The sequence below is a fragment of the Mesocricetus auratus genome, unplaced genomic scaffold (genome assembly GCF_017639785.1).
Source record: "Mesocricetus auratus isolate SY011 unplaced genomic scaffold, BCM_Maur_2.0 Super-Scaffold_100008, whole genome shotgun sequence".
In the NCBI taxonomy this organism is placed as follows: domain Eukaryota; kingdom Metazoa; phylum Chordata; class Mammalia; order Rodentia; family Cricetidae; genus Mesocricetus; species Mesocricetus auratus.
In genome coordinates, this window is record NW_024429192.1 from 40,376,491 (window position 1) to 40,394,742 (window position 18,252).

Below are 18,252 nucleotides of genomic sequence, written 5' to 3' on the forward strand. Positions count from 1 at the left end.
TCTTGTTTTTTGTTTCCGACTGCTGTTATCATTGTAAAATGTCCATTGGTGGAATTATCTTTCTAAAACTTACAGTTAATAAGATCTATAAGTAAAGTGCATGGGGTCTACACACAAGTTCATTATATTCACAATTCTAGTATAAGACAAACCTGCAAAAGAAAAATTAATGTTAACCTAAATAATATTACAATTTTTCATACATTTTAGTGACAACTATTTTGCAACTCAAAAAGGTTTTGTCTTGTATTTATATTATAATCTGGTTAAGTGAGTCTTTTAACTGAATCATAAATTGAGTAAAAGCATACAAAAATCAATTTAGTGTAGTATGACAATTGAAAATATAAACATTAAAACCATGAGAGGAAAGCTGATTAGTTTAGTGTGTTAATAAAAAATAATTCTACTCTGGTTGATTTACATTATGTATAAACTAATTAGTTGAGTTGTTTGTTTATTTGTTTGTTGGTTGGTTTGTTTGTTTGTTGAGACAGGGTTTCTCCGTGTAGCCCTGGCTGTCCTGAAACTCTCTCTGTAGACCAGGCTGGCCTGAAATTCAGAGATATACCTGCTTCGGCCTCTTGATTGCTGGGCTTAAAGGCCACCATGCCCAGCTTAGTTGATCTGTTTTTAAAGTATAAAATTCATCATTAATAGAAAACTAGAAGGATATAAATCCTATATTGAGACTATATAAAAGCTCAAAAAGAATAAACCAAAAAATTAATAATCTTATCAATAACTTTACAAACAAAATAGAGAGTTCTGAAAAGTACAATTTTCCAATAAAAAGGTTTTACATTCTTGGCCACCACAATATTGAAAGCCAAAACTACATTAAGATTCCCTTCTAGTGAGAATGGCCTTTATTAAGAAATCAAACAATAAATTCTCATGAGTACAAGGAAGGAGAAATCTTATATAAAGCTAGTTGGAATACAAATTAGTCCAGTCGCTGTTACAATCAGAATGACGATTCCTCAAAGAATAGAAAACAGAACCACTATGAGATGCAACTGTACCATCTCTAGGTATGCACTCTATGGAATCCATGGTAAAATGCAATAAAGATACCTGCACAGCCATTTTTATCACAGCACTGTACCCAACAGTTAAATTGTAGATTCAGTTCATATGTCCATCAGCACATGAGCAGATATAGAAAATAAAGTATAAGTCTAAATGTTATTACTCAACCATTAAAAAGAGACAAACACAACTGAGATTTCAGAAAATAGAAAAAAGAAGGTCATCATATTAAACAATAAGATAGGCTCAGAAAGGTGAATTTCATTATTTCTCATATACATATATATATATACACACATATATATATATATGGGACCTACACTTAAAAGCATAAGATATGAAGGCAGAGAGAGTACTAGTTAGAAAAGGAAAAGTGACCAGTGTGGCAGTACAGAAGATGATGATGGGAAAGAATAAGATCAAATTCCGTAATATAGTTGTATGAGAATGTCACAATTCAAGTTTCTATTACATTCAGCACTGACTATAAACTAAAAAAAGCAAAATAACTTAATTTAGTTTAAGAAATCATGGCTGAAATTTTAATCAATTGTCCCTGAATCTATTTTTTAGAATTTGTTTTAAAAGCGTTCTATAAACTCTCTGTCCTCCATCTCAAGTTCAAAACTGGAAAGATTTTCTTAATTTCGTAAGGTGATTTAAGATATAAACATTGATTTATTTAAGAAATTGGGGTATGTGCAAATCTACATAGCTTTCTCATTATCTTATAGCCTCATTTCTTACACATTGTGCCTAAGAATCCCCTAGGAGCTTGTTAAAAATATAGACCAATGGAATTTTCCCTGGAGAGTCTGGAAGCTTCTTAAACCTCAGAAATGTATGTTTCAAATAAAAACCTTTTTGATTTGGATTCATATGCAATAACATCCTCGAGCAGTGAGTTGGAGGCCTTCTACTTAATAAGTAGAAAGTATCATGGTAATGGACTAGAAATAACACATCCTAATTAGAACGTTTGCCTACATTCACCATCAAATCCATATTCACCTCATCAAGCATCTACAGAACATCAAAGATGTTTTATTCAAAGGAGTTTAAGTACTTAAAACAATATTTGAAGTCATAAAGCAAATACTTGGCAGGATATACATGCTGTATTCCATAAATCTGGGTTATTTGTGAATAATCCATTCTTTATTCTGTTGTTTGTGCTTTTGCTTTGAGTATATGAATTCTTTTTTTCATAAATCATGTGTGTCCTTTATCTCTTCCAGTATACTTAAACCTTTTTCTATTTAACTTTAGAGCAACCATCTAAACCCGAAATTGTAAACCAAGCACCGTATCTCGAAACAGAGCAGCTAAAAAAGGTGAGAATTTGTTTGTACTCATGACTTTACTCAATTTAGGTGCCCCTAGATGCCCAGAACATCAGAGAGCACTGGAAGTAACAGTGGGAGCAGTATGACCACCGTCCATTTGGTCATGACATGGGCATGTGAAGGAGGCATGGTATTTCTCAGGAGAAGAAACTTTCTGATGTGGAGAACCCAAATGCTTGACAGAATCAGTGAACAACACGTGAATTTCCTCCAGGCCAACCTTGAGAAATGCTTTCCAACTAAATGAAATCATGCGATGTGAAGAGTGTAGTCTGTCTGGTGAAATCAAATTTAGTGTTTCAGAATGTTGGGTACTAAAAGTCAAGGCAAGAGAGAACAGCAGAAGATAAATCTGGTGAGGTAAAAACTTCTGAGATTGATCAAGACTTGTGTAATATTTAGACCTTATTTTATTAAAGTAAATTACTGTAGGTTTGAAGTACACAGTGAGAGAAGACAGATACAAACAGCCACATTACCACAGGTGTGAAAGGAAGTGGAATTGACAAACAGGCGTGGATGGAGGTCCACATGTAAGCACACCAATTGGGAGATAATCTCATCTCTTTAACTAAAATACTTCAGTATTCCTTGGTATTTGTGGGGGCAGGTAAGGCCAAACTTTTGAATCCTATTTCATTTTACTATGCAGTGTTTGATAAATATTGACTAATTTCGTTAACATGCACTTGAAGACTACACTGATGGTTATAGAATATGGCAAGTATTTATACTGTGAAATGAAAATGGGATTGGAGAGGTGCCACATTTTAACACTAAATGTTTCTTGCATTTGAAGATCTATGAACCACAGCAATAATCAATATTAATATAGTTATAATGTCACTTAGTTAATATTAAAATTGAATATCATCAAAATGAATTTGTATTGTCTTTAATGGATGTGGTTTTATGTATAGTGGAAAACTTTATTGTATATCTCAAAATGGATACGGTTGTAGTTTTTAATATGAAGCATTATTTTCATCCAAGATTCAAAGGGTAATTTCTTAACCAAAGATAGAAAATAAATTGTTTAGGACACTTCATTTTCTGAAGATTCTGAGGCTTCCATAAAATAAGGATTTGAGACAATTTGAAATGAGAAAACTTTCTTTTCCATTTTTCAGTTAGGTGACTGCATTTCGAGAGACAGTTACCCAGAGGGGAACATCACATGGTACAGGAATGGGAAAGTTCTGCATCCCCTTGTAGGAGGTGAGTCTGAGTCAGACAATGAATTCCCATGGCCTTTTGGTGTATTGTATAGGCTAGTCATTCTATGAACTGTCTAGACCTGAGCATGCTGTCCCCTACTCTATCTACAAGTCTACACTTCAGTTTCATTAAGTGCCCCTTAACTCATTGAGAGATTTCTTTAGACACCATTTTATTCCTTGTGTGGAAGAGTCAGAAAGGAGTTCTATATATGGCATGTTCTAGAAGTTAATTAAATTGAGTGGAAGATAGGATTTCAGGATTCTATTTTTGCCTATGTCTCTGATTCACAGTTCTGAAATGACATCTTACCTTATTGAGTGTCAATTTTATCGCTGGCTAAATACAGTAAAAAGGACAAACTCACCTCTCAAATGTGTTGAGATGTTTAATTACAGGTTGTCCCTTTCCAGTAAAAGCTCCTTTATCATTGGTGTCCTTTACTTTCTCTAGAGGTGGACATACTTTTCAAAAAGGAAATTGATCCAGTTACTCAGTTGTATACCATGACTTCATCCTTGGAGTATAAGACAACCAAGGCTGACATACAAATGCCATTCACCTGTTCTGTGACATATTATGGACCCTCAGGCCAGAAGACAATTCATTCAGAACAAACAATCTTTGATATTTACTGTAAGTAACTGAATATACAATTGTATAATTGTAATGTATTAGATTCTTCTCTTCCTTGAAAAACATGTAGAAAAATGTTTACCACTTAACAGAGACCACTTCTTCACATATTATTTATGAATATTTGTTTTGTACTCTATGAGGTGTTATATTCTTTAAGGATTTGATCTCTAACTTGACCAATTCCCTCCAATACTCTCCAGTTATATCATATTGTCATGTATTTTATAGAAATTTCTAATGACTTCTGACCATTTCCTTAAAAAGCAATGGGCAAATACTACCTTATGACTGGCTAGCTCCCTAAGTTTAAGATTGCCAAAATAAATATTAAGACTTGGGAAATTGCCTTCAGAGGAAACTTGTATGTATGTGAGTACAGGTATACAGATGGTCAGGTGGACGTATCCTTGCATGCATGTGAATGACACAATACCATATATATGTGAGGAGTATTTGTCAATGAGAATGTAACATAGGCACTTTAGAACCTCTTGATGGTGACTCAAAGTCGTCATTCAAAGTGGTTATTCTTCCAGCTGAGAATCATGACACTCACATCAAAATGAAATTGTCAGTATGAGCTTGCAAGTGATAAATGTCATAGGAACAGAATGGTGAGTCCTGAAAGGTCATGTGTCCAATGACAGTGATTCTGGAACTCTTGAACCCATTAGTAGATATGGAAGAGTTGCTAGAACACAGATTCCTGAACATCACTCAAGTGAAAAGATCCAGTGGATGTAAAGAGGTGCCTCACAGTGAATTTATTATAAAATAATGTAATAATAGTATTACTGAAAAAATAACGGGCAAATCTACAGAGCATATATGGAAAACCACTGCTGTAGGCTGGCTTCAGAGACAGTGATAGAAGAGGACATTCAAGAAAGAGAAGTGGATGAAAGAATTCAACCTGAGAGAGCTTGAGAAAGATGTATTAGATCTCCCCCTCTTCAGTCTCTGTGTTCACCTGACTTCTTCCTCTGTTACTGACTTCACACAACCACTCCTGGCTCCCGGTGCTGCCTGCAGTGATCACCACAATGGTATTCCTGACTACTCACCTTTGTCTCCTCACCCAGGAGAAACTGCTCATCAAGCTGCCACCAGAAGCCTCTTGCTAAAACTCAGATCTGCAGCATTCCTGCTGTGACACCTCACAGTGCTCACAGTCATCTTCCGTGCTCTTGGATGTGTCCTCTCTGAGTCTGTTTCAGCCAGTCATGCACTGCGTGTCAGCCTTCATCTTCACACTTTCCACACCACAATCTTCTGTTTACATTCCTCTGCCGGAATACAATTCCCACACCTTTCTGTGTGTTCTTATTGCTGTGCCTTTATCATGCAGCAAGTCCCTACTTACTCGCTAAAACATAGTTCTGGAGACAAATCCTCTTGGAAGCTTCCCAGACATCTATCTAGATCTTAACTTTTGTGCAATGTGTAGAGTAATAGTCTGAATGATTAAATTTGTTTCTCTCGTAAATAGAGAAAATTCACTGAAGTGAAGAGCACAGTATTTTCAACTTCATGATCCTTGCATGTTACTTAAATAATATTCCTGCTAACCTAATAAATCTTTGACTGGGTGGAAGGATAAGTGAACAAATAGGTATGTGGGGAACAAAATGAATAGACTGACTTGATAGGGGCTCATGTAAAGCAGTGAAATATAACAATCTCTCTTGATATAAATTCTAGATAACCATGAATAGTAAATTAAGGAATACTAATTTCAAATATTTATGTGTAGGAAATGTATGAATGATTTTGAATATCATTATAATAGTCAAATGATTACCTTAGAAAACTAATTTAAAGAAAATAGTTATGAAAGAGTTGAAAGGGAGAGGAAGGCTCAAGGTGGGGGAGTAAATGAGATTTGTAGCATTATTCCTGGTATAGGTTAATTAGGACATGTTCTAGGAAAGTATTAAGTGCAAATATAAGGTGAGAATCAAATGTAACATATATTAAAGCATTAAGCACTGAGACTTGGTACTAATGTGGATTAGAGGAGGCAAAGCAGAATTTCAGGATAATGGGAAGAATGATGGCTTATTAATAATCAGAGTAAAATCCGAAGTCTGGGGCAAAGGGACTGCAAGTGATCATGAATTTGTTAGGCATGTGAGTGGCCCAGAAAACTACTGTGAAAATGCAAATATGTTACAATAACCCTCTGATCAGACTTTAGTTCTTCACCTCTCTAGAGATTGAAAAGGATTGCAGAAAAGGGACATTGAATTAGAAGAGGAAGCCAGATAGGTCATTGTCCCAGGTGTCCAAATATCAGCCTTGACCAGAGATGTGCCATTGTTCATTTCTAAGAAATGGCCACTTCAAAGTATGAACCTGACACATTACAAAAAAAAAATAGCCATGGTGAATCTCACTAATTCATGCAACTCATTATACTAACAAATAACGGAAAGAAAAAAGAAGAAAGAGCAGGGAGGGGTACAGGACAAAAGCCCAGAAATGGCAGCTGTCAGTGGGATACCTAAAGCAAGTTTTATTTGCTTCTTCTACTCTACTGGGAACTGCTGGCTGGAGAACTACCTGCAACAAATCCAGAAATAAACGCATGCAGCAAACCGAAAGCAGTGTGTGAACCTCATTGTTTAGTCTCAAGGGCTTGATGATGCCCAAGTATCCACATGTAGATAGGTGTCAGAGGCAATCTACAACTATCCTTCTAAATTTTCCTCTGCATTTAATTTAAATGACTGCAAAATATTGAGGGGGACTCCTCAAATTATAATTTATTAGTTTTACTTTATTAGCTAATAATAAAATAGATCATTGTAGATAGAGTATTCTGCTTATAAATTTTAAAAACAGGCAGATAACTCAATCATTATTTATTTTTGTCTATCTTCCTTAAATTCATCCTTCATGACATTATCCTGCTTTGTAAAGCATGGAAGTGAGTCAATTGTGTGAAGCTACCACTACTTCCCCTTACTTCCTGTTTAGTGGATAATGTTCTACTGTGTGTAGCATTTAATTCACTTGGCATTCGAGTGTTGAGTAGTCCGATGTATTAAAAAAATACTCAATCCTCTACTTTATCTACAAAAAAATCATTAATGTATAATGGAAGTTATATCGTGTCTTGTTTTAAAGAACAGCATTAAATGATGACAATATTTATGGTCCTAATGACTATGTAAGAGTCTCAGTCTCTGTTCTTCACTGTCTCTCTGGCTGGCTCTCTCTCTCTCTCTCTCTCTCTCTCTGTGTGTGTGTGTGTGTGTGTGTGTGTGTGTGTGTCCGTGTCCATGGAATTATTTTTTTAAGTAGATCTATTCTCCTTCATGCCCAAAATACTGCTGTTGTTGTTTAGCTCATGTCTCTTCATTTTACTTTCATTATTGTATAGTAAGGGTGTGATGGTATCCAGTAGCTTTAGTAACTGTGCTACTCAATTTAGTCTTTCCAAGCTATAGGATTCATATAATACCATTCAGCTTCCTTATAATGAAGTCACACGGTGAGATTATTCTGCTGGTCTTTTACACATAAAATAATTACAGTCATTGCCACCTCAGTTAAAGACATTTTGCTAAGAAGAAATTGATTTTTTATATAACACGGTTCTTTGTAGTTTGCTCTAACTAAGATTAGTACTTGGTATAGCAAGTGGCTATTAACTTCAATCTCTCTATAAAAAGATACATTTAAGTAATTACCATTACTAGCTTCTTGAGAAAATTGTGTATAATTTAGTCATTTACATTGTATGCACAGAGTAATTTGGTACTTGACAAAAATGGTTAACTTCTGCTTGTGACTCCTGCAGATCCTACAGAGCAGGTGACAATACAAGTGCTGCCACCAAAAAATGCCATCAAAGAAGGAGACAACATCACTCTTCAGTGCTTGGGGAATGGCAACCCGCCCCCTGAGGAGTTCATGTTTTACTTACCAGTAAGTGCATTAGTTGAACTTGACTACTATCATTTTGTCCTATTGTCTGGCTTCTAACTGACATGAACAATTGTATGTACTTGGGTAGCTTAAGTGAGGAAAACAGGTTATTCTTGGGAATATAAAAAAGCAAAACACCACCTGTAGAATGTCCGTTGAAAGCTTTCATGGCCCCGTCCCCTGTTCTTTCTTCTTTTCCTCGATGTTTAGAGAGTTCAGAGACAAAGAAGAAAAAAGAGACAACCACAGGAAACCACAATTGCAAAACCTCAGGGTATAATCATCCAAATACGTCACAGAATCTGCTCCTTAGAAGTAGATCACTGTAAAATCAAAAGGCACAATTGCAAATGTGGATGAGGATCCCACCGCAGGCTGCTCAGAACACACACAGATCTTTTGAAGCAAAGACAGTTGTGTTGTGTAGTTTAGCCAGCTTGGTATAATAATCGTGTGGGCTCTTTGTCACAGTACTTATCCTAGCTGAAAGAAATGGTCTGCATGGAGGATACTTTGGGAAGTTTCTTCAAATATTTGCATTCTTAGTGATGTGGAGCCTAACTGGACGAGCAGTGTTTTCACTACCTTCTTACTGAGGAAAGCTATTTACAGCAATCACGGGATTATAATGAATTTACTCCTAGCATTGCTGGTAGTATTTCATAATATCACCCACTGCATTACTGCGATTACAAGTACAAGAAGCTCGTTACAAGCGTACAGGTTGGCAGACAGCATTGTTTCGCCTACTAAATTTATATATTAATATATTATCATTTGCAAATAAAAGTTTTGAAACTGAATTTCTACTTTGACTACTGGGAATAGCAAAGCCAAACTCATATTCTATCTTCAGAAATAATGTCTGCTGGTTGTCTAGGTTGTTGTTAATGTATACTCCTGCCATCTCTGTGTTTGTTCTCCTCTGTTTGCTTTTTCACCTCTTCCTCTCTCTCTCTCTCTCTCTCTCTCTCTCTCTCTCTCTCTCTCTCTCTCTCTCTCTCTCTCACACACACACACACACACACACACACACACCTGGAATGAAAGCACGGGTCTTGCACACGCCAGGAAAGTTCTCTGCCATTTCTTCATTCATTGAGACAGTCTCACTATCAGATTGACCTTGAACTCACTATGTTACTCAACCTATTCTCAAACTTGCAATCCTCCTGCTCCCAACTCCTTAATGCTGCAAATTTAGGCATGTATACAGTGACCCAGTTCATGTTTTTCTTTAGAATTCCTCAAACCTTTTTCTTGGCATAGGAACTCTATAGGGAAAAAATGACATTTAAAAATTAATGCTTAAAACTCAAACTCAAGCTTTGCTGCCAAAAAATTTAGCACCAAACTATGAATTGTTTTTCAGATGTTTGCAGACCAAAATTTAATCATTTTTGTCTAACCAAAAAGTATGGTCACCTTTTTCTCATATCTGAGAAAATTGTACCTTCCTCAAGAATTATAATCGTTCTTATTGTAGCTACCAAGTGTAACCATCTGACATTTTGCCTCCATCCAAAGGGACAGCCTGAGGGAATAAGAAGCTCGAACACCTACACACTGACAGATGTAAGGCGCAATGCCACTGGAGACTACAAATGCTCGTTGATCGACAAAAGAAGTATGATTGCTTCAACAACTATCACAGTTCACTGTAAGTCACCTCCTCAGGACCTACTGCACCTCAAAGACTTCTAATAATATTACCTGGCTAACTTTTCCAAGTGCAGCCTTATCTTTCTTAAACAACTTGACTTCAGTTCACTCTGTAAATGCATCAGAAAGAGCTCAGATTTCATGCAGGTTACTACTGAGATGCTGAACCCTTGCATGAGCTTGGGAACTGCAAACTTGTCAGTGGTGAAACCCTTTCTTCTAAATGCCTTCAGTTTGTTGTAACACTACATAATTTTGATATGATCCTTAAATAACTCATTATATATTTAAATGTATTATATAGAATATATAAATATATGTATAACATACATAATTTATTTTATGCAGTTCTGGAGATGGAACCCAGGGTTTTTACATGCTAAGTAAGCATTCTGCTACTTTTTAGATATTCTTGATTTTAACAAGATTTGCATTTTATCAGGAAAAAACAGATTATATATCTCATTTTGACATTACAGAATAATATTAGCACCCAGATCCAGGCAACACAAAATCACTGCAGATTTAGCACTGGAAGATGAAGTAGAAGTGACTAAAAGCTAAAGTGTAGTAAGTTGTTGGAAAGATAACCTCTTCAAAATCACCTTGAGTGGCACCTTTTATTAAATTTTAATCTACTTGGAGAACTCCGGAGGCTCCAAAATTATATTTAGTCTCAAAGAATATGATGTGGGAAAGATCCATTAAGAATAACCCTGTAGGGAGCTGGAGAGATAGCTAAGTGGTTAAGAGAACTTGCCCTTGCAGATGACCCGTGTTAATTCCCAACACTCAAATGGTGGTTCATAACTACCTGTAACTCCAGTCCCGGAGAATCCACTGCCCTTTTCTGACCTCAGAGGTCACCAGTCACACACACATTTCACATACATACATGCAGGCAAAACTCTCATCCACACAAAACAATAAAATTAAGAAATCTCTGAAAAAAGGGAAAGATGAGCCATGAAACTTGAGTTCTTTTTTCCCCATTTGGTTTTTTGAGATAGGCTTTCTCTATGTAACAGCTCTGGCTGTCCTGTGGAACTAGCTCTGTAGACCAGGCTGGTCTTGAACTCACAGAAATCTGCCTGCCTCTGCCTCCCAAGTGCTAGAATTAAAGGTGTGTGCATGTCATCACCGCCTGGCAAGTTCTTTATTTTGTAAATCATGAAAGATCATATTATCAGCATATCAGATGCTTCTGAAATGTAGTGATTTATTTTTTTATTGACACTGTCACCTGGTTAGAACAGAATGCATACCTTGTTTTGAGTAACAGTGGACCTTGTTTCGGAATGTAAGCTGAGTGAACCTTTCACTCAATAGTGTAATCAGAAATATTTCTTCTAGAAATGATGTACTGTAATCTGCTGTACACTGTGTAAAATATGCTCTGATTGGTTTAATAAAGACAATGACTGACAAATAGCTAGGCAGGAAAGGTTAGGCAGAAAAATCAAACTAAGGAAGGAAGAGGGGTAGAGTCATCAGAGATACAAGCGAGAAGCCCAAGAGGACAGGTAAAGCCACAAGTCACATGGCAATACATAGACTAATAGTAATGGGTTAATTTAAATGTAGTAACTAGTTAGTAATAAGCCTGAGCTATTGGCCAAGCATTTTATAATTAATAAAAGTCTCAGAGTGGTTATTTGGGAACTGGCATGCGGGCAGGAGAGAAGTGTCATTTATAGCAATCCTATAGAACGTGATGTGATCCTTTTGTTTTGTTTTAAAGAAATGAGATTAAGAAGTAGGCAATAAAGGGAACTAACTGGAGGTCATCAGAAAGAATGGCCTGGGTGTCTAGTATAGGGTCCTCTGTGGTATGGGGGCTTTGAGGGACTCAAAACATACGCAAGCTTAAGCATAGGACTTGGCTCTCCACCTTAACCACATTCCCTGAAAGTAAACACGCAAATACCAAGTATTTGTCCAAAAGCATCACTAGAGAACAATGTGGAGGGTGTAGAGCTCCCATACTGTCACAGAAGAATTGGTTAGACAGATGAAATGAAGAAAGCAAAGTCAAAACACCTTAAAGGAAGCTGTCCTAAGCCCATGGTGCTGTGTCCTCTATCTACAATGCTTAGAAAACATACAGGTGAGGAAGTAAAATTTGGAGGGTGGAGGGAGACACAGGCAAGTGCAACTGGAGTTTTTTTCCATCCTGGTCCTACAGCCACTTTGCCACAATTAACACATGGAAGCTATATTAATTATAAAATTGTTGGCCGATGGCTAGGGTTTCTTGTTGTCTAGCTCTGTCTTAATTTATAACACATAATTGTTTTTATTTTTTTCTTTAATTTAAATTAGAAACAAGTTTGCTTCACATGTCAATCCCAGCTCTGTCTCTATCCCCTCCTTTTCTGCCTCCCCCAACCCCTCACCCAATCCCCACTCCACTGTCCAAGGAGGGTGGGGCCCTTCATGAGGGATCTCCAATGTCTGTCATATGATCTGGGGCAGGGCCTAGGCCCTCCCCCCATGTGTCCAAGTGTAGACAGAATCCCTCCACATAGAATGGGCTCCCAAAGTCTATCTGGATGACAGAGATAAATGCTTATCTGTTGCCTGAGGCCCCAAAGAATGCTGAGACCTCCTCACTGACACCCACATTCAGAGGGCCTGGATCAGCCCCTATGCTGGCCTCTCAGCTATCAGTCTGGGGTCCATGAGCTCCCCCTTGTTTAGGTCAACTGTTTCTGTGGGTTTCACCTGCCAAGTCTTAACTCCCTTGCTCATCACTCCTCCCTCTCTGCATCTGGGTTCCCAGAGTTCAGTTCAGTGTTTAGCTGTGGGTGTCTGCCTCTGCTTCCTTCAGCCACTGGATGAAGGCTCTAGGATGGCATACAAGGAAGTTATGAATTATGTTATCACGGAAAGGCATTTAAGGTAGCCTCTCCACTATTGGTCAGATTGTCAGTTGGTGTCATCCTTGTAGGCCTCTGGACATCTCACTAGTGCCAGATCTCTTTTCAAACCTATAATGGCTCCTTCTATTATGGTATTTCTCATCCTTCTCTCCTCTATTTTTCCTCTGACTCAACTTTCCTACTCCTCCATGTCCTCCTTTCCCTTCCTCTTCACCCCATCTTTTTCTCCCACCTTCCTCACCCCTCCCTTATGCTCCAAATCCCCTCAGAAGATTCTGTCCTGTTCCCCTTCTCTGGGTTAACATAAAATCTCTCTTAGGGCCCTCCCTGTTTCCCAGATTCTCTGGCTGTAGAATTGAAAGCTGTCACTCCCCTGTTACATGCCTAAAATCCATATATTAGTGAGCACATACCATGCTTGTCTTTTTGTGACTGAACCCATAATTATTAGTCTATGTATTTTCACGTGGTCTTGGCTTACTGGAGAATGCTCATATCTGTTACTCCTTTGGCGGTAAATGGCATCCCTTTCTGCCACCTCCCTCTGCCTTCCTTTCCCCAGCCTTCTCCTGATCTGGTAGCTCCGGCTATGCTTCCTGCCTGGTTATTGGACAAACAGAGTTTTATTCATCAACCAATAAGAGAAACATATATACAGGACATACCCCATCATCAGGGCTCATGGGAAATAATACAACCAGATGGTTGCTTTTGATTGTCTGAGGAACCCTGTGGTAATAGTGAAGTATTGAAAACTGTTCACAGCCAAGTCCTTTCTTTGTTCTTCTGTGCTCATGCTCATGGGTCTGAGAGTATCTGCCATCAAGTGCTAGCTAGAAGGATAACAGTGACCTCCAAGTACAACAGTAGTGCTGTTTTCCTCCCTTTGAGGAATACTCAGTCATGGGACCATTTATCTAACCCTGTTCTATGAAGGAAATTAAAGGAATACAGTCAATGAACACAAGTGCCTGTGAATAATCATCTTATATCCCTGTCAATCATATCTTGAGGCAAGTTAACAATATTCCAATTCCTTAAACATGTGGTCGTGTTTAAGAGATATCAGGTACACAGATACACAGTATCTTAAGAGGAGAGAGCTATTCTATACGCGTGGCATGTAGAATAGGCCAGGGAGGGTTGGATTTCAGATTACAAGGACGACGACTTGGTGGCATCCACGTCATACCCCAAAGACACCCTATAACAGGAAGGAAAATAAACAAAGTATGGAGGAGGTTAATTGAATTTGGTGTGGTTTTATTATACAAATGTATTCTGGTTTTGACAGATTGACTGGAACATTGGTTTTAAGACCTGAATGTCTCCTTAGAAGCTACATCATTTTATGCTACATCATATGCAAACATGAAAATTGTATTTTGCCCATTTATCTTTGGCTCCTTGTTTTACAAAAGCAGAATTTGTTTCCTTTCATAAACAATTAAGCAAAGTGTTGGTGGAGAAACAGGATCCATGCACACATAGGGGATACAGAGCAGACCTCTCAACCAGACCATATTTCTACAGATCCTGGTTTACTGTTGAAACCACTACTACTCCTCGGCTAATCTACCAGAGATTCTTCATCAGAGCCTTCAAAGTCAATCTTTATCCTTTAAAATCTTGTGTCTTATAACCGACGTGCTCTTGACTCTCCTAATAAAGACTCCCAAGTTTCCCTTCTTATCATTTTCATACAAACATAATTCACCCAAACATTCTAATAAAACCACTTTTCTGCAAGATGGTGCAGCTATCAATATCAGCGTAAACTAGACAGTATGTGTATCCCATCATTCATTTAATAACCATGCTAAGAGTCTTGATATTCCAGGTCCTGTGGATATGTCAGAAGCAATCAAGGCATGGTCATTATTCTCCTGACATTTACTGCTTCACAGCAAAAAACAACCACTGAGAATGAACTTAAACGGGGAGATACCTGAGTCAGTATTTTGCCTACTGCATAATCATGAGAACTCGAGTTCCAATACGCAGCAACCAAATAAAAAGCTTTGACTAGGTAGAAGTATGCAATCCCATAACTTGAGAGGAAAGGTAGGGTGGGAAGAGAAGAGACCCCCAGATCTCTGAAGCTCATTGCCCCGCCCATTGCCTTATTAGGGGAAGGGGAATGGGGGTGTGCTGCAGCTGCATGAGCCTGGTAGGGCAAAGGTCAGTGGGAGGGGTAACATCTGTGCTGCCTGGAAATCTAATTTGCAGGGCAAAAGGTTGGGGGTAGAACCTCCTGTGTTGCTAGGTAACTTACTTTATCTGTCTCCATCTCTCCTATGTCCTCATCTAACTCCTGGAGGAATTGGGGCTTTCTGTTGAGCTAATCTTTAACTGCTAATTAAGCTGCAGGGCTGTTTCTGGAATTTGGCAGAGGTAGCAGGGTGGTCCAGAGTCACATACTTTCTATGAGGGTTGAGTCACGTCTTCTCTTATGAGTACATGAGGCAGCTGTTTCTGGCTGATGGCCGGAGGACCCTGACACACATGTACACACACATACACACACACAAACAAGTATTTTACCACATCTATACATCATATATATTTCTTCTAAAGAATGACCAGAAAATGATTGGCAAACTTCAATGAAATTATGACAGAGAGACAAAAATCACAAAAGCACTCTGGTCTCAATTCTATAGTTAGATACACATTCTGTGGGCTACAACCATCAGTACTAAATTAGCCAACATTGAGCAGCCTGATGAGTTCTCCCCCTTTTCTATTTTGTCCATGTGGAAAGTTTTACTCAGCATCCTCACCTATCACAGCACTTAGTTGTCAAGAGGCTACAACAATATAGTGTCTTATACAAAGCCTTCCTGCTTTGAGTCACAGTTTAGTTTTGTTCTCTGTACACCTGCTGCTTATGCTATGACTAAGTATTTTAACAAGTAATTACTGATATCTGAACATGTAACAGATTTTTTACTAGGTGTTGACTTCATAGGTGATGCACTGGAGTGGAGTACACAGTACCTCCACCCTATTGAGTTGTCAAGTCATCATTCATGTATGGATCTTCTCCCATCAGTGCCTAGGACACAGTAACTGTATGACAATATTTGTTCCATGGAGTTGAAATTTCCTCCTACAAATCACATTATAAGTTTTATAGTTTAAAAAAAATCATTTTTCACCTGAAAGGCTCGACACCCGTAGACATGCTTATGCTTTTAAAATTATCTGTTGAAAGTATACCTAATAATAGGTCTTATTCAAAATTTCAACTGCATGCAAAATGGAATAGCATTTCAAAAATAATTCAACTATTTGTCAATTTTCTCTGAAGAAACATCTGCACTATCTCATAGTTTTTCCATTTATCACCTGCTGTCTAAATATATGTGATTTTCCACTGTGATGCCTTATCAACTGTTTTTCTAATATTTACCTACTCGTTTTTGTTTCCTTACCAAACAAGTTCATTTTTTTCTTAAGGTGATAGGTCCCTAAGAAATGTTTCTATGCACCCCAAGCATCAGTGATGTTAACTGAAAAATCAATGCATAATCAGTTAGATCGACCACATGTTTGTCCAAATTGGCATCAGTGCTAGCTTGGAAGGCTAAGCTGAATCTTCTGAAGTCTAGTTGTTTTACTCATTCTAACATTCAAGTATAGTTGGAAAAAATTTGTTGGTTTTTTTTATTATTATTTCACGTTTACTGTCTTGCTTTCAAGCGGATTTTTCTGTCTCACAGATTTGGATTTATCCTTAAACCCAAGTGGGGAAGTGACCAAGCAGATCGGTGATGCTCTGCCTGTGTCATGCACAATATCTGCTAGTAGGAACGCCACTGTGGTGTGGATGAAAGTAAGTACAGATCTTTGCTACTTAGAATGAGTTCTTTTAGCATCCTTTTGGATTTTCCTTTACATTCTAATCTGCATGTTTATGTTTGGCTTGTATGCCCACATCCATGTACTGTTTCACTCCTCTCCCCTAAACCACAGTAGGATTGTAGAGGCACTCAGCCGCACTGTGGTACCGTTAATGGATGGACTGGAGCTTGGCTTGGTGCATTGCTTTCTGATTACATAATGAAGAGTGATCCACACATGCATGCCTACACACAAGCACATGCAATTGTGGACTTTAAAGATGAATCTTATAGAGTACATTTTAAGTGCCATCATCCTGACATCCTACCTGTAGCATCTCTGTGGAAAACAAATGCAGCTCATTCATTTTTTTCCCCATCATTTATAATGAAATCCAGGCAGATAAATCAGAAAATTCACACAGGAGAATAGAGGCTCAAGCTCAGGCTCTCTGGAGTATGAATGTTGTTCTGTGGCCACTCCGTTTTTGTCTTCTCTTTGGTGTTGAGACAGTTTTTTGTCTCTAAAAGCAGTTCCTTCTAAATGCTAAGTGACCCTTTCACTTCTAGATCTTAGGAAGCAGCTAGAACATTCTATGATCTTGCTTGGATCTCCAGTATGAGCTCCCATAGTCATATAACTCTAAAATAAATACAGTGACTTGGGGCCCAGTCATTTCTACATTTGTTGAATGGGAACAGAGGGTTAGGGTTTGCCTTGAGTCAAACTTGTCTTTAAAGCAGAAGTCCCTGTCTATGGTGTCATTGCTTACATCTTTGCATAGTATTTCCCAGCACTTATCGTATAGCATGGATAGGGGCAGCTAACTAGGGGGATTCTGAGAAAGTAAATAGCCACATCATTTGAAACAGGGGTAAAATTATCTTTTTAATAATCATGCAGAAATTTTCCTTCTAGGACTTCTTGATACAGTATTATTGTATAATGCTGTTTTCTAGTCTAAATGCTAGATTCTCTCTCTCAGATATATGTCATCTCTCCTCTTTCTGAAACAGGATCTCACTCACTAGACTAAACTAGCCATGTAGACGTGGCTGGCCTCCAACTTCTGAGTGCTGGGGTTAAGGTTTGCACCTCCACACCCAGCATCCTCTCATTCTTACAGCAGTTTCTTTTACGTTCTCATAGGCTCCATCTTGTTACCATTTGTTCTTCTCGCAGATGATTCCAATGTCACTCTTCATCATCCTTTGTTGACATGTCCTATTTATAGTACTTAATGGTCACAAAGCTAGACAACATATAAGCAAGTAGAGTCATCAGTGATTATACAAATACACATAGTGTGTTTTGTTTGAAAAATGAGTTAGCTACATTAAACATGCAATGCAGTCAGTGTTGTTGGTTGAACCTAATGTCAGTATTGCTAAGCAACATTTTTACTCAACATTAGTTGATGGGGAAATAGGTAGAAGAAAATCCTAGTGCACAAATACCTATAATCTTAAAATTATGTCTTTTTATCTGCTTTTTAATTTAAACTCCTAAAAATATCATTATCATCTGATGTCAAGTAACTTTTCAAAATATTAAATATTTTTCCTTTTAGAAATTATAATAGTAAGGTTTTCTTACTAACTGAATTTTTCATAATATTATAATGAAACCCTGTGCTTATGGCCGTTCAGATCAAATAAGTTTTGAGCATTTATGCCTGCAACTGTTTATATTTC

The 18,252-nt window shown here is 37.7% G+C and overlaps 1 protein-coding gene across 2 annotated transcripts in view; it reads left to right on the forward strand.

The window, feature by feature from the left end:
- Window positions 1-18,252, forward strand: part of Alcam (activated leukocyte cell adhesion molecule) — a 182,127-nt gene that overhangs the window by 145,244 nt on the left and 18,631 nt on the right. For both annotated transcript variants that reach the window (XM_013116880.3, XM_013116879.3), the window contains exons 4-9: window positions 2,302-2,366; window positions 3,509-3,596; window positions 4,050-4,232; window positions 8,041-8,168; window positions 9,696-9,828; window positions 16,438-16,550. In XM_013116880.3, coding sequence (XP_012972334.1) covers window positions 2,302-2,366; window positions 3,509-3,596; window positions 4,050-4,232; window positions 8,041-8,168; window positions 9,696-9,828; window positions 16,438-16,550 — 710 coding nt within the window. The remainder of the gene's footprint in view (window positions 1-2,301; window positions 2,367-3,508; window positions 3,597-4,049; window positions 4,233-8,040; window positions 8,169-9,695; window positions 9,829-16,437; window positions 16,551-18,252) is intronic.